This window comes from Cyclopterus lumpus, chromosome 13, assembly GCF_009769545.1.
Source record: "Cyclopterus lumpus isolate fCycLum1 chromosome 13, fCycLum1.pri, whole genome shotgun sequence".
NCBI classification, from domain to species: Eukaryota; Metazoa; Chordata; class Actinopteri; order Perciformes; family Cyclopteridae; genus Cyclopterus; species Cyclopterus lumpus.
Genome location: NC_046978.1, coordinates 5,441,674 through 5,460,519, shown reverse-complemented (window position 1 = coordinate 5,460,519; position 18,846 = coordinate 5,441,674). Strand labels below are relative to the sequence as shown.

General features: G+C 42.0%; 1 protein-coding gene across 1 annotated transcript; it reads right to left on the bottom strand.

The window, feature by feature from the left end:
• Positions 1 to 39: 39 nt before the first annotated feature.
• LOC117741706 (collagen alpha-1(XXVI) chain) lies at positions 40 to 18,644 on the bottom strand. The gene is made up of 14 exons (XM_034548913.1): positions 18,070 to 18,644; positions 17,793 to 17,915; positions 17,404 to 17,507; positions 7,854 to 7,915; positions 7,594 to 7,720; positions 7,085 to 7,165; positions 6,842 to 6,979; positions 4,721 to 4,807; positions 4,116 to 4,168; positions 3,965 to 4,027; positions 3,487 to 3,522; positions 3,375 to 3,419; positions 3,217 to 3,301; positions 40 to 2,604 (listed from the first exon to the last, which is right to left on the bottom strand). Exons 1-14 carry the CDS (start codon positions 18,243 to 18,245, stop codon positions 2,468 to 2,470), a joined length of 1,317 nt encoding a protein of 438 aa, XP_034404804.1. The 5' UTR covers positions 18,246 to 18,644; the 3' UTR covers positions 40 to 2,467.
• Between the last annotated feature and the right edge of the window lie 202 nt (positions 18,645 to 18,846).

Below are 18,846 nucleotides of genomic sequence, written 5' to 3'. Positions count from 1 at the left end.
TGTGCAACAAGGAGGTGACTGCAAAATGAATCCCTTTGTTTAATCTTACTTCAACAACGATCACAGATCTGCTGAGCACGATGACTCTCAAATTAAACAACAAAGGACACCCGAACATTGTATAAAAGATAATAGAACAATCACAAGAACAAGAACAACAAAACAGTGTTTAAAAGTTACACTCTATAACATATGATAATTGGTGGACAATCAACAGATACAGGCAGATCCATCTCTTTTCTGGTAATTAAGGTTAAGGGAAAAGTTTGACATTTTGGTTTGAATTGAGAATCAATACCACTCTCACGTCTGTTTGGTAAAAGTAGCAGCGGGTTAGCTTAATTCAGCAAACAGCTGAGAGAATTAACAGGATTATTATCTTAGAATTCTGGAAAAATGTTTTCATTAGAGTGAAAGATCTGCTCTGAATTTTGATACCCAGGAGAAGTTCTTATTTACTCGAGAGTTCGATTTCATGGAAGCAAACATGTCCTGTATGTTTAGTTTAAACATGATTGCAAGTGAGGCACAGTTGCCTGATTGTCTCTTGAGCCAGCCTGAATGCATTTCAGATGCATCATCTCATACCCATGAAGCATATTGGTTCAAGTGATCCTTGAAAACAGAAAAACGTTGCAATGTCCGGAGGATCAGGCTGGAATTTATGTCTGAACAATTATAAAGTCCTAAAGGTGCAACAAACTAATAAGAATACCATCTCTACTACTCAAAGACATGAGTATCTCCATATCAATATCTCAAATCCAAACCAAGATAAAACTGGATTAAACTAAACAGACGGGACATGTTTGCTTCCATGAAATCAAGCTCTCAAGTAAATGAGAGCTTCTCTTTGTATTTTGAAGTATCTCTTTAATTCACAAAAATAGAGCAGATTTATTTTCCCATAATTCTGAGATATTAATCTAAAAAAAACAGGGAAACAATTTCTCTATTTTCCTCTCGTGATTGCGTTACACTTTCTGTAGCCTGACTCTTTCTGAAGTTACAATAACACTTTCCGCTGTTCTGACTTGGGAGTGACGCATATTTCCAAAAGGGTTTCCACCACTGATTAACTAGTCAAACCAGATAACTGTCCTTAAATGGCTTCTTATCCTGTGTTACATATTTGTAGAAGTTAATAAACAAGTGAAACCAGTTACTCACTAACAGTTTATAGTTCCTTTCAAATGAGCTGAATTGGTTTACGATTGTTAAACTTGGATTTTATTTAGATGTAACTGTTAAGTTGGTGGATTCGTTGTTTTCCATCTAGATTGTTGACAGTTTCACCTCCCGGTTGCCTGGCAACTGCTTGGAGCCAAGAAATAGTCCAGCACACAACCCACAACAAACGACAGATTGTTGTTCATAAGCTTCAGTTGTTATACCGATTGAACAAATGATATGTCAGATCTTTATTGGAGATTTTCTTACCTATTTCCCCGTTTTCAGTCTTTGTGCTAACCTGCTAACTGGCTCCAGTTTCATATGGCATACAAACATTAGAGTGGTATCAGTCTTCTCATCCAACCTTCTGCAAGAAAACGAATGATCGCTCAAAACTATTCCCTCTTGACATGAGGCTTGTAATGGAAATAACAACGCTTGAACCCCGGAAAGGTCCAAGCTTTGTTCAGAGACCAACAGGCTTGGTCTCTCAGCGACGTATTGTACAATAATCATATCAGCTTGGAGACACATCTCAGAGGCAGTTTATGAAGAAGTCAATGTAATCCAGTTTAGTGCTCCCTCAGCCAGACGCGCGAAGGTGCACTGGAGCCGAGCAGGGTTTGCTGTTTAAGGGCCAAAACTCAACTGCTTCAGCATCTCCTCCTTTTGCTTTCCAGATGTGTGCTCTCCAGATGCTATTTCACCTAACTTTATTTTAAGCAGATACTCTTGGCAGCATGTCATGTCTTACCTCAGTTTTAACAAGGCAGAGCAACCAGAGAGAGGCAGAAAGAGGAGACAGGAAGAAATATGGTTGACAGGCTAACACAAGATGAACCCCAAGGTCGATCCAAGAATGTGTTTGACACTAAATACTATATTTTGGGTCCAGCTCTTGGGAACTCACATTGTAGCCTGAGGAGCTTTGCAACATCAGCCAAGGAAACTGATGTGTTTACTGGACAGTCTGTTATCTGAGGAATGAAAGATGCCAAAACCCTCATAACATTTTATGAGATTATATTCCATGGTAAAAAATTGTACAAGGGCTGCTGATGAGGTTATGTAGACTAAGAGCAAACAGCAACAGGGTCAAAAAGGCTGAATAAAGCCTTTCATGTGGATAAAATGCTCAACATCTCTTTGTTTTTACAGCTGTTAAAGACAATAGTTGCCAATAAAATTGAAATAATATGAGAAACACGATATAAACAAAAAGTGTAAGTCCAGTGAAGCAAAATGTGCCCATCGGTCACAATTATACACATAAATACATAATTAGACAAAACCCTTAAAGGGGAGTTTGTCTTTGTCTCCCCAGTACTGGAGCTTGAAGAGTGTTTTGAACAGGCTGAAGTCGCTTGGTCTTTATGGCAGAGAAAGACAGGGGGTCCGAAAGGCTGCCAAATCCAGATCCTTCAGAGTTCTCTGTGTAAAGACATAACAGACAAAAAAACAACTAGGCAAAACATATTGTATCTTTAAATACTGCCTTATAGGAATAATATGACATTTTGGGAAGTACACTTATTTGTTTCCTGCAGGAGTTAGAGGAGGAGACCAGTTTGTTAAATATTAAGCTAGAGCCAGCAAACTGGAGATAAGAGGAAACAGTTATACTGGCTCTGTCCGAAAGTAACACAATCTTCCTACCGGCACCTCTGAATCTCACTAATTAACACGTTTTATCTTGTGTGTTCCATCAGTAGAAAAAACGAAAAGTAAAAACAACATTTATGTGCCAGAATTTCCGTAACCTCCTGGTTGCCTGTAAACTGCAGCACACAACCCCAACAAACGGCAGATTGACGTTCATATGCTTTGTTCTTTGTACAGATTGAACAAATGATACATCAGATCTTAACTGGTGCACTTTAGAGGTGAGGCTCACTGTTTCTTTGTGCTAAGCTAAGCTACCTATGGCTGTTACATTTGAGAGTGGTATCAATATTCTGCCTCTCTGCCAGGAATCGAGTAAGTATATTTCCCCACGATGAGGCCTGGAAAAACGTTTTCCTCGATCTATGTTTTTCTGCTCACCATGAACGCCAATCATGTGCTCCAGGATGAGGACCCTCTCGGCCAGGATCTTCAGGGCCTCCCTGAGCTGCTGCACAGCCTCGCCCTGGACAGCAACACCACAGTTTAGGACAGTTTTTCAAATGAGCTCAGGAGGAAAAGATCATGATTTCTCTTACCTCGTTCAAGCCTTGTCCTGGCTCTCCTTCTGGCCCGGGTGCTCCCTGTGAAAACAGAGTGAACTAATCCGTTTGTAGAAGTGTGTGTGTGATGCAACAAGCGTATACTTACAGTTAGGCCCTGTTCGCCTGCTCCACCTGGAGTGCCCTGGTAGAGAGAGAACAGAGAGAAAAAATTAGGACTCCTGCTCACTCACACATTTCACCGGCTTGCATTCTATATCCCTCCTTGCTAATCTACCTCTTCCCCAGATCTCCAATCTTAAATCATGCTCGGAGAGGAAGGGGATCAAGTTTAAAGACAGAGGCCCGCTAGAGAGCCGGATAAAAGAGGGGACCAGACATGGCCGCCCTGATTAGTGAGGCCCGGCCTTGGAAGAGAGAGAGAGAGAGAGAGTGGAGGATTAGTCACAGCTCGGAGTGAGTCTTTGAAGAAAAGCTTGCTCACCTTTAATGTATTGGAGATTGCATTACAGCTAAGACCATTTACAAAACATAGAACAAAAACTATTTTGATGGTTCATCAGACTAAAATATGTTCAGCCAGCCAGCTAATCTAATAACGGAGATGATTTTCACAGCAGCCTCACCCTTTCTCCTGGGTCTCCTTTAGGCCCAGGGTCCCCGGGCATGCTTTGGAGGCCCTGCTTGCCCTTATGTTGATAAAACAGAAGGGCATGTAATATGGTGCAAGTCATACATTCATCTTGTGTATTGATCAACGGATTCAGATATACTCACATCTCGTCCCGGCAGGCCTGGTAATCCTGCTGGTCCTCTCAGTCCCGGAGGCCCTGCAGCAATATTTACAAAAACATTCACACATGAGGGAGATGAATGTCAAAATGTTAAGTTTGGCTCTGACTATTGTTCAAAGGCACAATGTAATTCAGTGAATTTAACACCGCTTCATTTAATCAATTATAGGCTGGTGAGAGAGATTTGTCAGGTTGTACTAAATAAACATTGAACGCCCGTTTTCTTGATGTTTCACTGAAATCTCACGTTAAATTAATTGGCTTTAACAATGTTTTCACACAACAAAGTCACATTGTGTATCTGCTCGTATCAGTGTTTTATTGAATCCATACAAGGCTCATATTGAATCCAATTCAAACAATTACTTCCTTGCTACACATTGATATCAAATGTCTTGTGTTTCTTATGGTGTATTCTCCTGTAAATTAGCTTGACATATTTTCTGTTATTGCCCATTTGGGGATCTTGACTGGGATTTAAAATAAAGTTTTGTGAGTTTGCGCAGTGCCTGGCTGCACTGCATACATTTGTAATGATGGACCTGTCCAAGAGGTAAATAATCATGACAGGAAGCAGCCTATTCATACCTGAGGGACCGAGGGGACCAGTTGGACCAGTTGGACCAGTTGGACCAGGAGGCCCGACTATGAGCTGATGAGCAGGAAGATTCTCCTCTGGGGAAAACAACAACACAAGTTCACATGAAAAGTTTAGTTTAACCTAAGATAATGGAGACTGCAACGACAGATTATAAAAAATAAAATGAATACCAATGTATATTTAGGGTCGAGGTCATTTATAGTTTATCATTTAGTTTTAATTTGATAAATAGTCTTTTTTTTACTAATGTCCAATCTCCACGACTATATTGTTGCTGGCGGCCAAAGCTCTAACCCTGGATTTTTGAGCTCCATAGACAAAAAGTAGAAGTCAATAAGATCTTTACTGGATATCTATCAGAAAGGAAAAGATGGTGTCAGTTTGATACCAACATTTAACATTGTTTGTTACATTTTTCCTTCTATTAGTGAACAAAAACTACTCTTTGCTAATATTCCTTCTGTCTCTTACCATTGAAATGCATCTCTGGGGATCTCTAATGAGCAGGATAAAATACAGACGTAAATGCACCAAAAAGAAAATAAGGATGCACTGGAACCCGATTACAGTCTACTTATACTGCCGGGGTCTCAGCCCAAAATTTGGGAGTGGGATCCTTCAGACATAAAGAGCCACCAGTCAAACTACAGAGTTTCATCAGCAGTCAACAGCAGGATTTAATCCAGAGTGACAGTGATTGACAGGAACAGCTGGTCCATCTAAGAGAGCAGTAAACAGTTGGAAATAATCTCGGAGGTGGACGTTGTGACTTGTTCTCAGCATGTAGTGTTTTTAAGGTATGCTTGTAAGTATACTTTTTGTTTTCAACCACACCACACTTCCTCTCCACTTCAGCATATGCTCAGTCAGTCTTCCCCCATGTTGAGACAGCGTTGTTACATTATGGCTACAGTCCACAGAAAGAGTCTCGAAGGAGCAGATTTCCCTCTGGAACTAATTTTCTAATGTTACAGTTCTCCTCGAGCCTGGCTGCCACCCCGAGAAACTCCACATGAGTGGCAGACTATCTCCTCCTTCGTTCATAGCTAGCCCAGATTTTGGCTCCGTTCCGCGGCCTGTTCCCTCAAACGCAGACTGTTGTGCTGACAGCTAACAAATTAGGCCTGATTTACAGCCAGTTGGCCCCCCTCAGCTTACACGGTCCCACAGACCCAAATCTACATAGTTCCAGACCCGCAGACACAGTTCTGGGCTCAGAGAGGCAGACACAGCCAAAAGCCTAATCGGAGCCAGAAGTCTCCATGAGGTAATGATTATAGCATGGACTTCTGCCGCCTCCCTGTGGTGAAACCTAGGTTTTAAACGCGAGAGATATAACATTTGCGCTGTCATATTTCAAAGACTATATAAACGTTAAAGTTTCAAATAATGAGAAATCAACCATGTTCATGTTTAACACTCTATATATGTATGTTTGAGGCGTAGACAGAAGAGGCAAAGCTTTATTAAAGTGAACAAGGTGAACGAAAAATGTCTTTATATATTTTTCCAATTAATTCTGTCTTTAAAAAACAAACACCTGAGCTAATCTTGTGCAAGTGATTTAGCTAACATTTGGTAATTGGCTCCATTGTTGGTGATGGTGTGAAAGGAGGTTGCCGTAAACAGTGGCTCAGAGGCAGCAACACACACGGAAACTATTAAACTAAATCTAAAGCAGCCCCTCGCTGCAAAGGAACAATACTCTCTCCATTATGCTGAAATCTAAAAACACGTATTGCTCACTTAAGCACTTGGTAAAAGCTACAATATGCTCTGTGCTTCCACCTGTGCTCCGTTAAAAACAATTCCAATTCATAGCAGCCCATCTGGGCTGGGTTTGTGTTCTGCTTGACAAAATGCTTAACAGAGAACAGGATTAACATAATATACGACATCAACGTGAGTGTTTGAAAGCAGACGATTCATCAAAATAGACCTGTGGTTTTGGCATCAACTCGGACAAACCAAAAAACGAATGCTTGAATGGTTTTACACTTGTTTTTGTGCCAGAATTCAACCATGTGTGTCTATTATGTTTTTATTTAAGGCCATCTGGGACAATTCAGCTCAAAGTGAATTCATTTAAGGTGGAATAGTCCGATAACCTTGGTTGTCCATGTGAAAAACGTCACCGCGCTCTCGTACAGGAGAGGAGCTCGGCCCTAAAGGACCTGGTGGGCCAGGAGGGCCAGCAGGGCCGGGGTGTCCTGTAACTCCTGCTAGACCTCTGTCCCCCTTTGGTCCTGAGCACCAAAGTAAAACACAAAACACAATTAATCAAACAAGCTTTTTTGTTCAAACCATCTTTACATGATCAGATCGGACTAGAAGGTCTGATGATATTTTACCGGTGGGTCCAGATAGGCCTGCTCTTCCAGCCGGACCCGGAGGCCCAGCAGAACCTGGAAGCCCTGGTGGTCCGATGGGCCCTGCAGGACCAAAACAACAAGAGGCAGTCAAATGTTCACTTCACACATCAAGAGGAAAGTTACCGAACTTATAAAAACAAACTTTAGGTGAGGGGTTGGAAAGAAGTCTTATGGATTTGCATGATTGGAAATACCAAACCAGGGACTTAGAGCCGGAATATCTCAGTATCAGCTGTTTAAACATGTTTGTTTTAAACATTTTAATCACGTAACATATGATTAATGGCTGATAATTGCCTTATTTAGAGTATGTTATTCCTATCTGAATAATGAATCTTAAATTACTGTTGATTCATCTAAATACAGCCATTAAGATGGCAACGAAACCGGATTGTTTTGTGCACTTGGTTTTTGTGCCTTTTTCCAAAGACATTAAAACATTTCTTCAACATCTTTTGGAAAGCATGTTTTTCATGATGAGTTGTCACCTGGTGGCAGGTATGATGGCGGTCCAATAGGAGTGGGTTGGGGAGCGACCACCTCGTTGGCTGTTGGGCCCTCTGGTAAACGGCTGGCTGTCGGCAGGAATGAGCGTCCCGCTCCTAACAGCTTGATCTGGAACAACAGCGGAAGATTTCAGATACATCTGCACTCTGGTGTCCACAAAGTAATCTGTGTACAAATGTTTACAATCTCCTCAAATAACTCATAGGATAAATAAAGGCAGGCTTGTGGTGATCCTTATTACCTTTGATTCAATGGCATTAATTCTGCTGTTCATGTCAGTGAAACTGGTACAGTTCAAACACTCTGTAAGAAAGAAACAAAGACAAAGACAAGGAGGAGTTTAGTTTCTGGGCATTCATGATTCCTCTTCCTCTGCATCCATCTCTTCCTTTCCTTCTTGCATTGGCTCTTTCATCCCTGTTTCTTTTCTTCATCCTGGCATCATCAGTAGTTTCTATCTATCTCACACTGAGCAGCTCAAGCCAAAATACACAAGAACCATCCAACCAGAAGCAGGAATTTATTAGGCATTCCTCCTCAAATCATGTCACTCACTCACACAATAAATATTATCAGACTTCAAATGAAATGCATCTCTGTATCTGTCATTCACAAGCCGGATGCACACCAGCTTGTCTCCTGACATGTTTTCCATCTGCCAACTCGCAGTGAAGGCCTGTAAGTCCACACTCACAAAATTGTCATCTTTAGTCTGTTTTTATCACTTTTGTCAATTTTTACCATTCTAGCTATAGCCTACCACTAAACCGCAAATACCAACACAACTCTTTGACACAATTTTGGATCCTTTACTTTAGCTGTGATTTAAAATCTAAAACTTTTATAGAAAACCCCAGTACTCTAAATGTGAGCCTTCCTCTGGTCTACGGCTCATAAGTAGTCTGGAATGTCAGCTGTCAGTCCCACAAACGGGACCCACCCACATTGTGGTAATAGCAGGGAGACCCAGAACGAGGAACAACTGGTGCTCGTAAATAACAAAAAATCTGAATCTCTGACTGTGGCATGCAGGGTGCTAATAGCAGCAGCTATGGTTTCTGCTTCACTAAAGTAGGAGAGGGTGAATGTATGAACTGTGTGTGTGTGTTGTGTGTGTGTGTGTTTGTCTCGCACTGGAGCGCAGCCACAAACGGAAAAAACAATCAACAGCTTGACCCAAAAACACATTCCTGAGGAATCATCATCCCAAATGAGCTGCTCAGCCTCAGAGTGCAAAAATGACTTGTTGTGACTGACCGTACTGAGATTTCTTTAGCGACTACAGGAAAGGACATCAAAGCCGCACAACAGCATAACAGCACAACAGCACAACAGCACAACAGCGAGATTGTGGGCAATCGTGGGCTCCACAATGTGAGAGGATGAGTTAATGCCTTCATCTCCTCTACAGTTATTCATATTCAATCTGCCCGGAGGAAGTCTCCACCCTCTGTTATGTACAGTGCATAAATATTTGATACATTCCAACAGTTGTTCTGGGATGATGTGATGACATTTAGTTTGTATAACCTAACATATACCCTCTGGGAATGCCAATGTTGGTCTGTGAGGTCCACCACTTTGGTTTGGGCTAAAATATCTCAACAACTATTCAGTAGATTTTGTACAGACATTCATAGTTACCAGAGGTTGAATCCTGAAGATGTTAGTGCTCCCCTACATTTTCTTTGGTGCCACAATGTGGATGACATGTTTGTTTTTCAGTTAAATGCCTTGACAATTATTGCAGGGATTTTCATGAAATTTGGAGCAGATATTCGTGGTGCCCAGAGGATGAATCCTCCTGAATTTAGTGATTCCTTAACAGGTCAAAATGCCAAGTCAGGACTCTCTCCATCCTAAATAACAGCATGTCAGCATCGTAAATGTGAGCATGTTAGCATGCTAGCGTTAGCACAAAGCAGCGTCGCCATGTCTACGTTCTGCCTCACAGGACCACGAGCATAGCTGCACTCTTCGTCTTGCTTTGGTTTTCACCCACTTTGACTCAACCTTTCAGCAAACTTCAGACAACTTTTTCAAATATATGTGGAGAGAGCGATTGTGAACGTGTAGCACCTTCAGTGCTAATGAGCTAACTGGTTTCATCCTGATCTGTTGTCCAACAGAGCCAGACATAAAACCAGCCGTATTGTACTATGTCATGAATACACGCCACAAGAAAACAACACAATTGAGTGAATCTACCAGAAATTGTTTACCAACTGTGTTTTAAAAAAATACATGCAGTTGGAATTTAATTATAGTTAGAAAACCAAACTTCCGCTGTGCTCGAGCTGATGTTTAGAGCGGTGTTTATAGCGGTACCGCAGATGTCGGGTATGTTTGGATCCATAATTACCCCATGGCAACATAAGACAGGGTTATTTTTCTTGGGTTGCTCTCAGCTCATGGGAAAGATTCAGAATGGCGTTGTCTTTAGTGAACCCAAATAAACAGAGATAATTGGGAACTTTATCTGCTCCAACGAGATTTGAAGGAAGGATTTGTATGTTTGAGCAGGTTTTCAACTATTCCGCTGCTACATCTTGTCTGATGCTATTGGACAGTCACTGAAAATGATGCAAAGACTTTCATTTTGTCAATTACAATATTTTACTCTGAAAAAAACAACAAATGCAATATCACAAGACAAGTGAAAACTATATTAAAATGACCACAGACAACAAATGACATAGAATGCATCCAATAAAAGTATCTGATTTCTGAGTAATGCATGCTTATAAAAGTATTAAATATCCAAAGAAACCTGATGTTAGTCTTGTGAGATCAATTGTTAAGTCTGGCGGTGACAAATAAGGCAGACCTCCAGGCGAAGCACCAGAGAGTGAATAAGATTAAAATCTCTTGGAAGATAGACCTTAATTCAAACATCAGAGGAACCAAAACAAAGAGCATATTTAATCTTTCCAAACTGCAAAAAAATTGACTTGTTTGATGAATCATTCCTTCCTTTATTGTGTGATCTCTACAGTACAAGACAGCACAGCATAATTTGGCAACAGTGTAAGTCAGACTTTGTCTTCCTACATTAGACCTGAATATGGATCAAAGAGGATCTCACAGTTTGCTGTATGTACACATACACATACACACACACACACACACACACACACACACACACACACACACACAGACAGACAGACTGACAGAAAACCACAAAATAAACCATGACGCACAGAGTCATTTTCATTAACCATTCTGTCTGTATTAGTGAGCAGGGCGGAAGGGTGATGTATTGAAACATCTTCTGGACCATCTTAAGAGTTGCTGTCACGTCCCCAAGATACACAGACAAGTGTGTGCCCAGTCTGTGAGCTGTGTGTGTGTGTGTGTGTGTGTGTGTGTGTGTGTGTGTGTGTGTGTGTGTGTGTGTGTGTGTGTGTGTGTGCGTGTAGACTCCAGTCGGCCTCCAAGAACTGGGAGTCCCAGGAGTTTGTTGTGTGTCGGCCCCAGCCAGCAAGTGGTCGGCTATTGCTGGCATGAAGAACAAGGGGCACACACACACACACACACACACACACACACAAACACACACACACACACTCTTACTGTCACAAACTCTCCCACTATGGGGTGAACTTTTCTTTTTTTTTAAAACCAAGATGTCTAGTCCACAGTGGGACTATTTAGCAGTTTCACCATGATGCCAGCATACCACACAGCATTTCTTTAAATTGAAGCTTTGGCGATTTCAGCATGTAAGAAATACTTGGCAATTAATGGAATTTCCCATTACATTTGATGCATGGTACCATTATTTTATGCACAACAAGATACAGTCAATGACTAAATAATGGACAGAACCACACTGAGGTGCCATTATTAACCTCACATTCCTCCTTGCAAAATGCTGCTTTATGACAGGCTTGGCCATGAAACAATGACAAACTGAATCTCTTCCAATCTGAGAATATATTATATACATATATATACATATATATCTTCTGCCCGCATATATCATGCGGGCAGAATGCCTCCAATCGTCCTGCTGCACCGTCCACTACACACTGCGCCGATGTTGAAATGCTACACATCAGTCACAGTTAGAGATGGATGACCTTGCTGGTGCACAGACATACAGTCATCGTCATGCTATGAGATGATGTTGTGTGAATTCGGTGAAGAGAGACGGTGATTGGCTGAAATAAGGGTGTTTGGCGGTGTCCGATGAAATGGAAAGAGAAATTTAGAGGAATATCTAACTGTCGGATGGATTGTCATGAAATTTGTTTTAACATATTTGATCCCCAGAAGGTGGATCTCACTGACTTTGGTGATCCCTTGACTTTTCACATGGTCCCAATCACTATTGGATGGATAGCCATGAAATTGCATACTTGCCTTCCAATGCATTCATCAGGTCAAAATATGCCTTGTATTTTGGTTAATGACCAAATACATAAAAAACAGAGGACATTCCCTGAAGACTCAGCTGCACTTTGTGGTTATGATGAAATGTTAATTTGGTTTGGCATGGTTAAATTCCTGCATATTAACATAGTTATCAAGAGCATGTCCCAGAGCCGTTAGCGTGGCTGTAGACTCGTAGTCTTGTTTGTATTTTGCACATATCTTTGCACTAGTGATGATATGAGAAGCCGCCAAAAAATAAGACCTAAACACCATTACACATTAGCAGAGCTAATCTTGACTACAGACCTTAACCTCAGAAACCTTTTTGAGTAAACTCAGGAACTTTACCTGCTAAACAGATGTGTGGAGTTGCAGACAGAAAGATAGAGGGACAAATGGAGGCAGGAAAACCAATGACAGAAAAACTACAGAAGGAGCATGAACAGGGCATCATCCATCAGGCATATCAGACCAGTACCAGGACCAGCTCAGCTATCCTATAGCCCCCAGCAGGTCAAAGGGTAGCGTTTGACCTTTATCTGAGCTCAGCCAGGGATGTAACAGAGACATCAGTCATATCTTCACTCTGCAGAGGTTGCAGTCTGGAGGAGCACGTGATGGATATGGTTCTGTCTTATCACTTTACTCCACAGAGAGGAGAGCGGCAGATCTAAAGGACATAAGTTAGATAAGTGAAAAGCAGCGGGGATGAAAGAAGATAAAGAGCCCGGCAGTGGCAAGAAAAAGCAAGGTCAAGACAAGGACAATCGAGCAAAGGGGATGAGAGCAGACGGTAAAATGGAAAAATTAAAAATGTAAGCAATCAAAAGGTTTCAAATAGCTAGTGTTTTTGTTAATCCCTTCAACGGTATAGGGTTTAACACACGTCCTCCTTATTCCACTGCAGCGGGGAAACAGAGACTCTAGCAACGTCATAGCTTTAGCATTAACAAATTAGCACAATTGACATCCTAGCTTTCAGCCACCTTTTCACTTATTTAATGAAATGCATTGTTAACTTTACTAAATACAATCCTGTGCTTTCGCACCCAGCATTAAACATTGTTAAACCTCTTTCCTGAGCATTTGCATGAGATCAAAGGCCACTGCTCTCATCAGGGGAGGTCCTGGATGAAGCTCCCTCACACACAGACATTACCCACAATCCCTATAATATGATCACATGTGCAGATGGGTGCTGGGGGGTGCTGCTGTGATGGAGCAGGGAGGAGGGGTGCAGGGGCCAACAGCAGGGAAATTATGAACACATTTCTCCCAAATGTGTTCCATACCGTCATAGCACAACTCTGCTAAAAAGATGCCCTGTGCACAGCCAGCACAAACCCAACTGTCAAAAATATTGACGGGTCAGGGTGTCAACGAAATGTATTCAGAAAACACCCACTTTCCATTAGCAAACACAGAACAAGTCAAGCTTTGCAACCAGTTCGACCTTTGCAGTCTGGCCGCGAGCTCTGTGCTACTCCAGAGTGCTTTAAGGCTCTGGACAACACACAAGGCACTAATGCAGGGAACACTCTCGAGGGCTCGTAAAGGCCAAAAGCAACTGTGAAAATACTTGCCGTTGCACGTTGATGAGTGATTCATTAACCAGCTCAAACGCCAGCGTCGCTTTTTCAGATTTGTGCATTTTGAAGTGCTAAATGTCAGACATTTTTCTAACTTATTGTTATTGTTATAATTATTTTCTCAGTTATTGGGTGTGAAATACATTTTGAAAATAGTGACGGATGTCCATTGCAATTTTCTAAAGCCAAAGACAACATTATTAAATTGCTTCTTTTTGTCGAATATTAAGTGTCACAATAAGACAAAGAAGTGCAGAACATCCTCCCAATTAAGTGTCTGGAGGAGGGCGGATTATTCACCGATTGTCGAAATAGTAGGCCAATTATTTTTCTGTTGATCAACTGATCGATTAATCGCGTGATCATTTCAACTCTAAACATTGAGAAAAATATGAAGCCTCCATTTGGGGTTATTTTCAGGGACAAGGCAAGAAACTTCAATCATTCACCCAGCATACCACGATAATGTGTGCATTGCTATCAGAACAGATTTGGCCTTTATATTTGTCAAAACAAAGAAAGCACTTCACATCACAGCATACCCAAAAAAAGGCCTCCTTCAAGATGGCTATTTTCTGAGTTTTTTCGAAAGAGTAATGGTGAGAAAAGAATAAACCATGCGAGTGAGGTAGAAAATGAATCAGAGTTTTGAAAATGAAAACAACAGGAGTGTGTGCAGAGGTGAGGGAAACAAGCATTTCCTCAGCTTGCACAGACTTTCGACTCTAGCCCTCTTCATGTGCCCCGTCTTTACATCTCTGAGGGCCTCAGGGGCCTCTGAAGTGGAGCCCATCAAACTAAAGCCAGAGGTGATGTTATCTTCATTGGTTAAGGCTGTTGTCTCAAAGCCCCCACTGCATGTACAATGTTGGCTAAGTGACATAAAGACAAAGGGATGAATGCATAACGCCAAATTGTTTATATGATTAAATAAATGGGTCAACATTTTGGGAATCACTTGTTTTAACTTTCTTGCAGAGTTAGACCAGAAGATTGATACCACTCTTGTGTCTGAGGAGTAAATATGAATCAACAGCTGATTAGCATAGCTTAGCATAAAGACTGGAAACAGAAGAGAAAGCTAGCTTAGCTCTGTCCAACGGCAAACACATCTGTCCACTAACACGTTATATCTTGATTGTTTGATTTAAAACCAAAACCAACGTGTAAAATGGCCACGTTTTGGTTTTATGGAGAGTTATTACTTTTGGACCCTATGCTAAGTCTTTATGCTAAGCTAAGCTGCTGAATGTATAGCTGCATATTTGGAGTGAGTGTGGGATCAATCTTCTCCCGTCTAACTCTCAACCAGAAAGCAAATAATAACATTTCACAAAAAATGATGACATAAATAACAATATATGTATTATTTTATTAATTGATTTTAAGAAAATGCTTAGAAAGAACCTCAGAAGTCCTAAAAATGGTAGCATTACTTATCCAATAAGCAATCAAAACAAGACATAAAAACAGGTCTGTATTCAACATGTAACAGCAATCCAGAAATCAAAGTCATGTACTGAAAATGACAGACATAAGTTCTTTGAACCATACAAAGCTGGGGCATAACTTTAAAATGTTCTCCTGTGGTATTCCATCCATCCATCCATTTTCAATACCGCTTATCCTCATTAGGGTCGCGGGGGCGCTGGAGCCTATCCCAGCTGACATAGGGCGAAGGCAGGGGACACCCTGGACAGGCCGCCAGTCCATCGAGGGCACATGTAGGACATACAACCATTCACTCTCACATTCACACCTATGGGCAATTTAGAGATCAATTAACCTGCAACATGTCTTTGGACTGTGGGAGGAAGCCGGAGAGCCCGGAGAGAACCCACGCTGCCACGAGGAGAACATGCAAACTCCACACAGAAGGACCGCTCCGACCGGGAATCGAACCCGCGGCCCTCTTGCTGTGAGGCGACAGTGCTAGCCACTACACCACTGTGGTATTATCAAACATTATTTACAAGGTATTCCTGATATCCATTAATAACCTATTTTTGTTGTACAAAGGTTAATCTACATGAGGAGAACCAGTCTCTCCTTCGGAGCTGTAGTCACGTATGTTACGAAGAGCCCGTGGAGGAGTGCCATGCTCATTAATCTCAGTGGGGCCCCTTTCCCACAGAAACGGCACTCAACTTTGCTGCCATGGGCAGCTTGTGGCAGCTGGAGCCCTGTGGGACAGAAACACTCCCCCTTACATTCAACGTTATACTTCTCTTCTTCTTCTTCTCCTTCTCTTGCTGCACATCTGTTTCTGCACAGCCAATTCTAACACCTTGTTGTTTCTGGTGCCCTGATCCTAACTTTCTCCCCTCAGTGTCCTCTCTTTCTCGAACCCGTCAGCTGCCAGCTCTCCCTCCTCTCCTCAGTGGGAAGCAGACTGTCAGTGACATCAGCCTCCCTCTTTCAGGTCTCCTCAGCGAGTCAAACGTGGCCCTCTGTTCCGTCTCTCCATATGGAGGCAATTTTCGTCCTGCTCTATTAGAACTTGCAAATACATTTCAGCAAATGTTAAATAAACAGCCAGATTACTTCTTCAAACTCCTGCAACCACTTTGGTTTCAAGTGAACCATAATCTCTGGCAGTCCAGACTCGGCGGATGTAGGTATGTGCTAATCTTTGTGTGAAATAATATCCACGGCCAGGCAAATAATAGTTTCCAAAGGCTTCTTCGGTTTTTATTCCATTAGTATTAGTGTGTGTATTCTTAACTTGTGGTAAATCTTGGCACTCCAAGAGCAACAACGAATATATTTTGCAAAATGGAACAAGGTGTGGTAATTATGACCAATAAGCAAAACTTACTCATTGAGGTAACTGTTAATCTTGGACAAATGTGAACCGGCCAGGTCAGTGTTTTTCAATGACACACACATTGCTGCATTGTCCAACCCCAGAAAATCTAAAAGTTGCTGAGTGATTTCAATAGAAAACCAATTAAATAACCCATCAACATTTTCAATAACTCGAACGAAACCAATGTAGCCACATGCATCCTTTTACAGGCATCCACAATGTTTAAAATACAATATGTGAAAACATGATTGTCATTGAGGTTGTGAGCAGTAGACACACATATATAAATGTATATAAATAATGTAAATGGCAAATTTAAGACAGACCAACATTAGACCTTCATCCACCCTCATGGCTGTTTCTTCAGGCTGACTGTGGTGAACATTTTGGTCTTTACTGGGCTGAGAGTCGGTATCCATGAGCAGCACTGCCCATCATGAGACTGAGACTGTATACCTCCCACTTTATGAGCTGCTCTGCTGGACGTTCCTCTGAGCTTTTGTCAAAATAGCCATGATGATATTCAGAGACAGAAAACTGCCTCTGCGCTGTCTGCAGTTAACATAGTGTACATACGCACATGTACGAAGAAAGAAGAGATGCAGAATTAGACAGTCAGTGTTTCTGAATCTCCTTCCAGACACAGAAGTGTCTAGCTGCACGGCCGTAAAAGAAAAGGTACAAAACCGCAGGGCACAGGATCCCTTTCAACTGTTACTTTACTGCTGCCCGTGCTCCCAAAAGTAATCCAAAACAGGCTTTCCATCTTAATTCAAAACAACTTTACAATCATATCAAAAGCCCAACCGCTGCACAGAGGCACAATTAGTAAGCTACCCGACGACACACCACCAAACATAAAACGAGGAATTGGGTAAAGATTAAAAAAAGACGCAGATGGGTCCGGGCAAAACATATGGCTTTCATTTCAGTTATTGAGCGACTTATAAGCCTCAGACCACATTCCCCCTGACATCATGCGAATGAGGAAGAAAAGGCACAGATTAGAAACTCACCTTCTCGACACTCTTCTCCCACAAACCCTGGGCAGCATCTCCACTCCAGTGCAGTCACTTGCTTGTAGGAAACCTTGAAGGACGGCCTGATCAGGGTCCTGTAGCTGCAAAACACCACAGGGCATGAAGCAACATGCAGAAACACACACAAACAAATGCACATACATGATCAAACCAACAAATATCAATATCTGATTATTTTTCGAGTTTTACTTTTGTAAAGAGAAATATATAAAATATGGCTCAACAGGGGTGCCATGCATGTGTTTAGAGCCCCCAAATCACTACCTACCCCCCCCCCCCCCCCCCCCCCCCCCCCCCCCATCCCCCCTACTGACAGGAGATGAGGACTTGGCTGAAGAGGGGCAGGTGAGGACTGTGATGGGTACCTGATGACTTTGGTGCAGGGTCTGGGCCATCGGCAGCCCTGAAACACTCTCTGCACGGTGGTTTCTGTCCCGTTGTGCACCTGACAGGACACTGTTCTGGAAACAGTGTACTGACACCAGTTCCTATAGTACAAATCAAATAGATTCCACACTTAATAATAATAATACTATAAGAGAATAAGACAATTTAACTGCAGCAAATTATTTTCTGCAAAAGACTCAGGATTGTATTTTACGAGATCTGCAGTGAAAATCTGCAGTGTGAACATGTGCTCACCCGAGTTGGGTACGGGACCTGGTCCCTGGCGGTCCGGTGCTGCCGCTCTGTTCCGATTTGATGCGCTGTCGCTGCAGAGTGATGCCTGGAAAATGATAAACAAACCCTGTTCCCAGCGAAGGACAGACGAAACTTAGCCACATGCACAGCACGTAGAGGAACGGTAAAGCCATCATCTCCTTTTGATTTATCCCCTGACGGCGATATCCGCAGATACCGACGATTCTGACCTAAATCCTAAAGTTATAAATCCCTCTTTGACAGATCTTCAGAATTGAAATGGTGAAAGAAAGCCTAAGAAAAAATCGCTGAAACCAATAATAAGCTGGTCATTTCGTCTGCACGAGGAGAAACAAACTGGCCCCCTCAAGAGCACAAAATGAATGACACGCAGCCTCTTACTATAGAATAATGCGGTTTTCTGACGTTTGACATTGTGCTGAGGACTGAGGAGTCAAATATCCAGTGTGCGTAAAAAGCGCGCAATGTGAGGGCTGGAGACGGAGCGCATCTGTCTTTGACCACCCTCGATGTGTAGGTCTTGTGATATGATGGTCAAACGGGAACTCATGTTCACTGAACTCTGTCGCGGTGTCCTACTCTAATTGGTATGATCTTAAACTAATCTAATTTGGTCTTTGTTGGAGTATATCACTAACATTGCAACAGATACAGTAACGTGTTACATAATGGAAGACCATTTCATGTTTTTAACGAAACGTGTATCACCCAAAATAACCCACTTTTTCGATGAGTACCTGAATGAACTTGAATTAG